Raw genomic sequence first — 10,644 nt, forward strand, 5'->3', positions numbered from 1 at the left:
CATGCCCAAGCTCAAGCAGCCACATCCTTCCTGGCGCTCAGCAGCAGAGCCGGGCAGGCTTTCCCTTGCCCAGCAAGGAGCCGTGGCTATAAATATTTCCTTTGTGGACACCCTGGATTTATATCTTCCTTATCAGCTTGTAGACTCTGTATAAGGCCAGTGATTGTCAGCCATGGGGATGCCTCCACGGGGTTCTTGACAAGATGGAAAAGTTTCTGACCACAGCGTGTTTGCACTTGGGAACAGGGGGAGAAAAGGCTGCGCCGTCCTCTGTTCTTTGGGCGAATGTGCACTGAGTCTGTCCAGGCTCCTGAAATGTGCAGCTGTAGGGCGCCGGGGTGGTGAGCAGACCCCCAGGAGCCCCTCTCTCAATAGCGTCAGGTAAGGCTCCAATGAGGATATAGTAGGTGAGTGAGGGGTTTAAAAGTCCACTGCAAATACAGAGGCCCAAGAGCAGTGTGGAGAGGGAAGCCAGAACACACCTTCACTTGATTTGCATCTGTGTTTATAGAGAGATCGCATCTCTTTTTCTCATCCCTTACTTCCTTTTTTTTGGTTTTGATATCAAGATTTTACTAGTTTCATAAAATGAGTTTCTCTATTCTTTATGAATAGTTCTTATCTGGTCATTTAATTTTTGGTAGAATCATTCCTAAAAGTATCTTGGGGTGAAAGAGATTTTTTTAAACCATGCTTTCTTCCAGTGACTGACCCTCCCCAAAGATATCCAGTAACCTGATCTCTATGCCAACAGCATAGAATATTTTGTACTTTGTGTAAAGAGAATCCTGTGTCCAGCTTCTTCTGTTCCACATTTTGTTTCTAAGATTTATTTCTTTACCATTACTGGGTACCATTATTATTGAGTTCTTGTATTGCTGTTGGACATTTGGCTGGCTTCCAGTTTGGGGCTATTATGATGGTTATTGTTACAAACATTCTTGTAGATGTCCTTCAGTGAACATATAAATAATATCTTTTAAGTATTTACCAAGAGTAGATTTGTTGTTGGATAATATGCCCATATGTTCAGCTGTAAGAAGTGCTGATCCTTTCCCCAAGTAGTGATAAGAATTTATACTCCTACCAGGACTGTATGAGAATTTGGCCCTTCCACATTCTCGCCAACGCTTGGTTCTGCGTCTCTTTTCCGTTTGAGCCTTGGGCGTTGGTGTGCAGCACTGTTCTTTCAAGCTGTACTCAGGTGGGACATGCCTGCATGCCCAGGAAGGAGAGGTGCAGTTTCTACCCCCCACCCCTTCTTCCAGCTTGCCAGCCATGGTGTCTGCCCCTTTGAAGTGAGGCGTGGTGAGCATGGCCAGATAGGGAATAGAGCAGTCTTACCCAGCTCAGCCTGTCATGCCACGCCTCATGCCCCCTGGGCCTGGAGGATGTATCTGGTTTTCTTTCCCATCTGTGCATTCTGGGGGGTTCTTAGCAGACCCCACACACATTCTGCATCCTCAAACTGTACTTTGCTCGAGACAAGCCATACATTTTCCATCAGCATTTTCTGTGGAGGTCTGGTTGCCCCTCAGTTGGTCTCTGTTGGACAGGCTCTAAGACAGTTCCTGTGGCAGCCCACTGTGTCCAGTCCTCAATGGCTGGGCCTGACCTGTCCCCACAGAGCAGCACTTCTTTCAGCTCCAACCCAGACGCCACTGGCCAGCCCACCTCTGCCTTTGAGACTCTCCAGGCAAGAATTGGCATGTGCCCTCCACGCAGGGGACACACAAGACCCCCCAGTGCCCCATTTAAGCTGCTCTCCTGAAGTGAAAGGCAAACACCTACCCTCCTACTGGAGTGAACCTGGATCTCACAGCATGCTTGCGGTCCCTTCAGATTCCCTTCCCTGCCTCCCAACACCCAACCCCTTTGTCCTCTCCACGGCGGCACAGGGCTTCAGAGGTCTGATCTAATTCTCCTTTCCTGTTCTGAAAATTGGCAAATGCTGATGAACAGCTGTATCCCTGGGCCACGTCTCATGTGATGTTGAGCCTCAGACAGAACTTCTAGCTGTTGTGAGTGAGCAGAAGAAGGAAGGCAGGCGAAAGTGAACAAAGAAGGTCATGGTCATGCCAACAAAAGCCAAGATAAATCTCAGGTAAACCCAGAGCTGAGTGGGCATCAAGAAGGGCAGCCATATAGGAAGTGGGGGAGAATCAGACAGCTTGGCTGATCCCTGGCCACAGCAGGACCTGGACACACAGGAAACATCAGAGGAAAGCAGGACCCCCATCTGGTCAGAGACCACAAGGAGAAGCCAGTCCCTGCAGATAAAGCCCCTAAAAGTTACCACTTGGCAGGTTCTGTCACCACCAACAGAGAGAGATGTGATAGATAAATAAGCATACGCATTAAGAAGTGCCACCCAAGAAATGTAAATTTGCCTTCAGTCCTCTGCAAGCTGGCCATTCTCATGAAAACCTGAGCAAAGTGAGCTTTAACTGACCATAAGAAGCATCCTGCCTTGTGATAAATGGTGTGTTTCCCTGACATGGTGGTTTGACTTGGTGCCTGTCCTAGCATCAGGAGGTGTGACCCCCGTGGCACATCTGACCGACCTCATGCTTAGCCAAAGCATGTTTGTCCTGGTTGCTCATTCTTTGTTGAGATGATTTTTGTTTCCTCAGTGTAAATCCCTCCACTCAAGGGAGAGGAAAGGAAGCTGGTGGTTTTCATGACTTTTAGCACTAATGTTTTCCTTTTGCTCTTTAGTTTAAAAGTCGGGTTTTCTATGTATCTTCACAACCAGATAAGTGCACGTAATTGTGTAGCTAAAGAACCAGAGCACACATTTAATGTCTCAGTGTGAAGTGTTCCAGCGGGGTGTTGAAGGGCTAAACGCCTCCGGGTGCCAGTTTGGAGGACGTTTCCCTCGTCAGGGCTGCGCTGAGCCCTGTCCCCAGGGTCCCCATGGGGCCCGAGGACTTCTTGACTTCTGATCGGATTCCTTATGCTCCCCCTCCCGTGTGACTTTTACTCTCAGCCACCTTCCAAGGGGTGCAAGTCTGGGTCCCACAGAAGATACAGCTGGGTGCTGCTCAGGACCTTGCCTGCCACCTGTACTTTCTGACCAGAGAGTAGTATATAGAGGGTTAGAACCAAAAAGATAGTAACAAACTTCTCTCATGACCTGTTGGAGAAAGGCCAGGGAAGGAAAACCCAGGCCCGAGCAAAGTGGGAGCAGGTGGATTTCCTATCCTCTGCAGGGACCTGAATGGGAAGGGCTCTTTGCAGACTGAACCCAAGAGGCCAGCTCACAGTGTCACACCTCCTTCTGTCCAGTGTCCTGACCCTCACAGTTCGGCCTTCAGGGGTGATAGAGGTGACACTGAGAGAGAGCTGTCTGTAGGCAACTGCCCTTGGAACATGAGCTTCATGGGGAGGAGTGCCTCTTAGCCTAGTCCCAGGAGCCAGAATGGTCACTGCCCCATCAGTTGGTGCCGATTTGATTCTGCTCTGGCTGGAGGAGCCCCGGACTATGACATCATGTGTGTGTCTCGTGCCTTCATGGGAGGTTACATTCCCCTGTGCAAGCAGGAGCCAGCCTGAGCCATGGCTGCACTTCGTGCAGGGGCCCCCTGAGCAGATCTCCAGATGCCCCAAGGATAGGCCTCTGTCCTAGGAGGGGACTCCGGGCAGACTGGAGGTGAACAGGGCCATGGAGTCCAGAAGGTTCCAGCAGGAGGACCCTGTGACCAAGTGAAACCTGCCTCCCCTCCAGCCCTCTGGCCTGCTTCAGTCCACAACACAAGGACATTGAGGAGACACAACCCAGGCCCCCTGAGGTCAGGTCAGAGCTGCCCCCTGAGCAGTTAGTTTTCAAAATCCTGACGCCCAGAAACCGGTAGAGATGTCAGTGCTTATTCCTGTCTGAAGCCCCCAAGTTGAGGATGATGTGTTTCTCGGCAGTGGATGACGAGCACAGTCATCAGGAGAGAGCAGGCCGGGTTGGGTGCCTGGACACCAGCAAGCATCTCACCGTGACAAGGAGCTTATGGGTCAGGTCCTCACAGCCTGCTCCAGGCCCACAGCCAGGTCATGGCGGATGCAAACATTTCATCACCACTGTAGCTGCAGCTGCTTCCTTCAGGAAATGGCTCACCCCTGTGAGATCATTTGGGGAGGGTCGACTTACAAAGGTGGCTGGCATGGGGCCACAAAGGACAGTGCAGTGACTGGGACAGGTGCATCAGAGCCACCACCACATGGAGGCCTGAGGGAGTGGGGTGGGGGGTTAGAGCCTGCAGGAGGCATCAGTGCTGGGGCCCTCCCAAATGCTCAGCCCATCCCTTCCTCCAGGCTGATGGGGCTGCGGGGCAGCACTTGGAGAAGCTGACCAGGTCAGAGAGAAGGAGCCAGGTCAGCTTCCCCCGGCCACAGGCAGGCAAATGTGAGAGGAGCGTGGGTCTGGAGGGCGAAGGGCAGGAGGCAGTATTGGAGCCCCCACTGAGCAGGCCTGCCTCACTTCCATGGGCCCACTGCACAGATGGGAACATGGAGTCTCGGACTCCCTCTTTTCCTTTTAAAGTCAGTGGAGCATTTGATTTGAAGTGAAGTCACACACACTGCCTGGGCTGGGAGTATCCTTGACCCCACTATGGGAGGGCCTTGGTGGCAGGCCACCCCACGGTAGAAGGAGATGAGGCTGAGCAGGAACAGGGTTCAGGGCAGAGTGCAGGGACCACAGCAGGTGTGCCGTGGAAGGGTCTGTGTGGGCAGCATTTAGAGAGAGTGGGAGAGGTGCAGGCAAATCAGGAGGTAGGGGCCCCCAACAAGCCCAAGACCAATCAAGTAAGTCATTTGAATGTCTGAGAACAAGTAGGAGGGGCTGTAAGCCTTCCATTTCCTTCGGCACACATCACCTTCCACAGCGAAAGGCATCTTCCCAGGAGGACAGACTCGGATTAAGGATAGGGCTCCCACCTGCCAAACAGGGGTGAGCCCGATGCTGCCGTTAGAAAGGAAGCAATCAGGAGATAAAATGCCAGCAAATTGTAAACTCCTGGGGGCCACAAACCAGTCAAGAGGGAATGAGGTTTGGAAATAACACCCCACAAGCTATAGACAAAACTATGAGTGCCCAGGATGTGGGCATCTTCCCTTCCTGCAAATGTCCACATGCAGGAATCAAAACAGTACCTTGCACACCAATCAGGCCATGAGGGCACACGGCTGCCACAACCAAATGTGTGGGTGGACCTCAGGTTGGGGATACCCTCCAGGAGGCTGAGTTCACTCCTGAGCTCCAACTCACCCAGCTTCGTTCCCTCTACCACGGGCCTGCTGACATGAAAAGATGCTTCTGTCAGAAAATGTGGGTGACCAGGATGCTCTCCATGCCAGATCCAGGGATGCCTTCCTGCGAAGCAGTGAGTCTTATCCCGGTTTGCCTGGCCTGTCCCTATTCTAGCACTGAAAGTCCCAAGTCCTGGGAATACCTTCAGTCCTGAGCAAACCAGGACATTTGGCCACCTTGGTCTCAACCTTGCCTGAACATGGGAATCACCTGGGAGCATGAAAGGCACAGAAGCCAGATCCCAGCCCAGAGCTTCCTGACTTCCCTAGTCGGGGGTGCCACCAGGGCATCAGGAGTTCTCAAAGCTCCCTGGCAGTTGGGATGTGCACCAGGTTCGAGAACTCCTGCTGCAGAGCCATATGACCAGGTGCAGCTGGTGCCGACGAGACCCACGGACCATTCTGAGTACGGACTCTCAGCGTGCCTGTAGCATGCTCAATTACAAACCATGGGCTGCCTGTGCAGACCAGGGTGTAGACAAGTCTAGATTCGCAATTAGGACAAGCAAACAACATTTGCTCATTCCAGCCAAGAAGCACCTGTGCTGTCCTCTTGTCCCTACCAGGAGACACCGGGTTGGCTCTGTTCCTAGGTACCTCCTCTCCTTCTCCCCCCACCCCCTGCCCCAACATAGCAGTCAGAGCATCGGGGAACGTGGCTGCTCTGGGAATCCAGCAAACATGTCTGACCCTCATCTCATAAAAATGCACATGCACATACAGTCTTACTTTCAGCATCAGGGCTTCGAAGACCCCCGGACGCAGGACAAGAATCCCTGCCCTCATGCCCAGCAAGAAGAGCCTGGAGACTTAGCCCAGAAGTTTTCAGAATGGAGCTACTTCTCTGCGGTCTCACCCTCTCAGAAGGATGTGCAACCTGCTTTGTAGCCATGGGATCCATTGTCGGAAACAAAGGACGCACCAGACACCACCTCGTTAGACCAGGATGCCCAGTCCGTTGAGTGCAGACAGCACAGCTACCTCATGGGGGCTTCTGCAAAATGCAGACAAGAGTGGCATTGTTGAAAAGCAGCCTGCTTGTCAAGGAGGCTCTGTTTGCTGTTTCTTATGCATCTCAGCTGATAGCATCGACAACACAACACACTTCCTGTTGAAACTGTTGCCCTATAACGAAACAAATCGTAGCTGCAGTTCTCCCAGCTCGGACCGTGAGAGGCAACGCTGGAGCTTGATTCCCCAGCAGATGCTCCTGGCTCCCGGGGGTGAGAGTGCTGGCTCTGTGGGCTCAGCACCCACCAGAGGGGAGCTTTGTGGGGTTGGGCCAGAGCTTAGGTCAGGGCTCCCCTGTGCCGCTACCTTCCTCATAGAGGCCACCGGAGAACCCAGGAGCGTGCACCTGCGGCCAGGACCACCTGGAAGTGTTTGAAGGGAGCTGATCTTGTACAGCCCACTCACCTGGTCATTCATCAGCATTCCTCCAGGATCCAGGCAGACCTCACAGACAAGGCAGACAGGGGCCCGCCTCCGGAGCTTGCGGCTGAGCCAGGAAGGCAACTACTAACATAGTTACGGAAACGCGTGAGCTCCAGTGAGATCGGTAGTTGGGACAAAGGCGCTCCGGGCAGGGCCTGGGTTCAGGAGGAGGGAGTGCCCAGGGTGCCCTGCCTTCCTCTCTGCACATCTGCTTCCTTTCCTAGGGGCTCAGGGTGGGGATAATGAGAGAGAGCAGCAAAGCCCCATTCTAATGCAGGGTGGCCGCCTGGCTAAGGAAGGGCAGTTCCAGGGAATGATGCTATGGGACGCCGGAGTGTTTGAGAGCACTGCGTTAGATAATAAAATGCAGCTAATTAAGGCTTAATTAATTAATTAGTATTGTCCTAGGAGGCTTCCCATTCTGCATTCCCTTAGCTCTGCTTCATCAAGAGCTGTCGGCAGTGAGCTCCCAAGCCCCCTTCCAAGCCAGAAAATGAGGGGAAGAGGACAAAAACTGACCTCCAGGATCCATCGGGTCAGGACTGTGGAGGGTGGAAATTCATTTCACGAGTTACCTCTAAGTCTCACCCTTTGGTCCGTGGCAGACGCGGTGGCATATTTTAGTTTGAGTAAACAACATACCAACTCCCCTACTGGCTTACACAATGCAGCAATACCCCCAATAACACGTGAGATGGGAGCTGATGAAAATCTGGCTTTCTGGAGGTGGGCCAGAGAACGATCTAGGACATCTCCCTGGGGAGTGGGCTCTGCCTTTACCCTGACCACAGAGAATCCCCGGCCAGCTTGGGGTTAGCTCTCCTCACCACCACTTGACCCTCCCAGGAGTCAGGGTGCCATGGTAACCTCCACTCCCATCAGCCAAATTCACCATTTTCCTAAGCTGGTCCCTTCAGGATGGTTACAACTGAAGCACATGACAGTCCCACACTCTTGTGTCACGTTTCTAGTCTCACTTGTGGAGGGGGACAGCAAAGGAAGGGGTTGGGGATGGGTACCTGGGGTCTGCTACAAAATACCCAACTAGATACAACATCCATAACCTCCATGTTCCCATCCACTCCGTGACCCCGAGAAACATGAATGTTATCAGATCAACGCTTTGTTAGGCAACTGAGTGAACAGAAATATGGGTATTGTCTTATATCAAATATTTTATTGATGGATGAATTCTACCAACTCCAGCTATGGTGAGGAAGGACGATGGGCACGAATGCATGATTCCATGGCCACCAGCTGAAGACCGGTGTTAAGTATCCTACAACTGATTTAATGATCTTATGCCATAGCTTCCTCTCTGGGAAGTGCGGACTATAATTTCCTTCCTCACGCCCCTACTATGTTGTAAAGATTAAATCTGGTAAGTGTGAACATATTTTCAAAAATTCAGTGCTATTCAAATGAAAGAAAGGTCATCCTTTGGTAGAAATGAGGGTGCTGGCCGTGTCATATCTCTTCTCTCCCTCACAACCTGGTGCCTGAGGCCCTGGGCCCCACATTGGTGGCAGAGTGCTGCCAGCCGTAGGTATTCCTTGGGGGCTCTTTTCTTCTCTTTTTTAAAGTTTTGACTGCCTTGCAGCCTGGGGGAGCAATGCTCCCCCCCCCCCATTTCTTCCTTACCAGTTATGGAACAGCCGCCGTCACACTGGGAGCATGCCCGGTGACCTGTGAGTGGGTCCCTATCTGGTGTCAGCTAAGTTCAAGGCCGGAAGGACGCCAGAGGTGAACACTGCACTCACTTCATTTGCTCTGACTTGCTCATCTTGACTTCCTTTTCTCCTCCCTCCTTTCTCTCCAACAGACGAACAAAGCCGTAGCCAAGGGAGACTTCCACCAGGCCAGCACCAGCTCCCGGCGGGCCCTGTTCCTGGCTGTGCTGTCCATCACGATCGGAACTGGCATCTACGTGGGCGTGGCCGTGGCCCTCATCGCCTACCTCTCCAAGAACAACCACCTATGAGCTTCGTTCAGGCGCATAGGGGAAGAACCTGGGGCCAGTGGTATGCAGAAGCAGAAAAGGCAGGGCTGGCAAGGGCTGGACTCGCAGGCAGACACGCCTGTGCAATGCTGTACACTATAAGTTATTGCCAAACGACTCCATAGAGCCCTGGGATTTTCTACCCATGGATTTCTTTTTTTTTTTTACCCTTTAATTTCATTTTCACAGCACTGTGTAGAGCACGAGGCAGATGGGCGCTGCTGACCCTTCCATAGGGAAGCTCCAAAGATCCTGACCCACAAGGCTGTCTTGGATGGATTCTGGTGGATTCATGACAGTGCAGCTGTCTCTGCAGCCTGCCAGTGCCTGGAATGCCATAGCATTAGCAATACACAAACAGTACAAATGTGTTTATTTTTTATGGAATATGGTGCAATAGGCAGAGGGCAGAGGACACATCACTTCTGTCTGTGGCCCTGCTTCACTCCTGCGGCATTTCCCCCATCCACGAACCTTCCCTGCAGGAAGAAAATGGGGCTGGCAGGAAGAGAGACAAAACGGCTGGCAGGACTCCCAGCTGTCCCTGGTCTTCAGATGGGCCCAGCCCTGCGAACGCAAAGCCAGAATGAATAGCATGGGGTCTGTCTCCAGGCCCAGTGGATACTCCCTCCACGCTACCCCCAGCCTAGGAACATCGGGCCTCCTTTGGAACGTGTCCAAACCCAGCAGCCACCACGCAGCAATATGTGGTCTTGGGACCTCGTTGATCTAGGGTGGGAGGCAGGCCACAGCCCCTCCTAAGACCCCTCCTGGAAGGACTGAGGTTTGCTCCGGGAACTGTAGGCAAAGGAACTGTGGACACCATCTCAGCATAAAGATGCCTGTGTTGACACTCACCCTGGTGATAAGCGGTGACACCAGTGATCTTTAAAAGGAAATGAACCTTCCCTGTCGACAAAATGAATAGCTATTTTCTTGTCATTTTTTTAAGTGCAACTACTGCTTCATGCTGCTTAAGTTATCAGACGAATGCTGAGAAATAAGTAATCAGACATTTTAATACCATTTCACTGCTGTTTTACGAGTGTTCATTACTTAACAAAAATTATCTTTTAGCTTTCTTGCTTAAGAGGTTTTTTTCTGATTAATATCTATTCTTGGGTTTCATTTCTACTTTTCACTTGTGTTAAATAACCACAGAGCAACCCAGGACTCAGCTGGTGGAAGAGTAGGAGGGTCTCCTAAGATAAGGGTCACAACACCCCTGGCTGCTTAAGTTTTCACTTTGAACACCGTTAATGTCATTATCCTAAAATAATATTAGGGGACACAGAGGCCATCTCTCTAGGACAGTGATTCCATCCATGGCACTTAAAAACTCCCTGCTACCTGGATCCCAGCCCCAGAAATCCCAATGTCACTGAGCAGGGCCACTGCCTGGTCATTCCCACATGCAAGACAAGTCAGGAGCCCTGTCCTAGAATAAGGACGCAGGTTTCATCTCCCTCACCTGCCCCCCTTTCCCTTGACCTTAAATGCTTAATGTTCTGAAATGCTTAGCACTGCCTTTCTAGGCCAAATCCAAGATCTATCTAGAATCCGTCTCTAGTGGATGCTCCAAAAATATAGTCTAAGACCCTAACCCGAAGAAGAATATATGGAGGAAGGAAGCCCAAAGCTCCCTGTAAGAGTCAGAGTAACTTGGTGATGGAGCGCATGGATTGGGGTCAAGCCAGCTGTGTGATCCATATGGGTGCACATCTCTGAACCTCATCTCTAGGAGAGGATAACAAATGTCCACTTTGAGGACTGCTGGTGAATTCGTGGGCACAGAGTGCCTGGCCCAGATTGGTGTGCTGGCGGTGGGATGGCCGTGGTTGCTCTCAGTGTCCTGGATAGCTCATCCCATGACTTGTTTGTGTCCTCCCATCATCTCGGCCCAGTATCTC

General features: G+C 51.7%; 1 protein-coding gene across 3 annotated transcripts in view; it reads left to right on the plus strand.

Moving 5' to 3' along the window:
- Positions 1 to 9,760, plus strand: part of SYNDIG1 (synapse differentiation inducing 1) — a 191,848-nt gene extending 182,088 nt beyond the window's left edge. For all 3 annotated transcript variants that reach the window (XM_026489307.4, XM_057312712.1, XM_026489309.4), the window contains exon 4: positions 8,558 to 9,760. In XM_026489307.4, the coding sequence (XP_026345092.1) occupies positions 8,558 to 8,716 (159 nt within the window). In that variant the 3' untranslated portion in view covers positions 8,717 to 9,760. The remainder of the gene's footprint in view (positions 1 to 8,557) is intronic.
- Positions 9,761 to 10,644: the final 884 nt, after the last annotated feature.

Source organism: Ursus arctos, unplaced genomic scaffold (assembly GCF_023065955.2).
Source record: "Ursus arctos isolate Adak ecotype North America unplaced genomic scaffold, UrsArc2.0 scaffold_16, whole genome shotgun sequence".
In the NCBI taxonomy this organism is placed as follows: Eukaryota; Metazoa; Chordata; class Mammalia; order Carnivora; family Ursidae; genus Ursus; species Ursus arctos.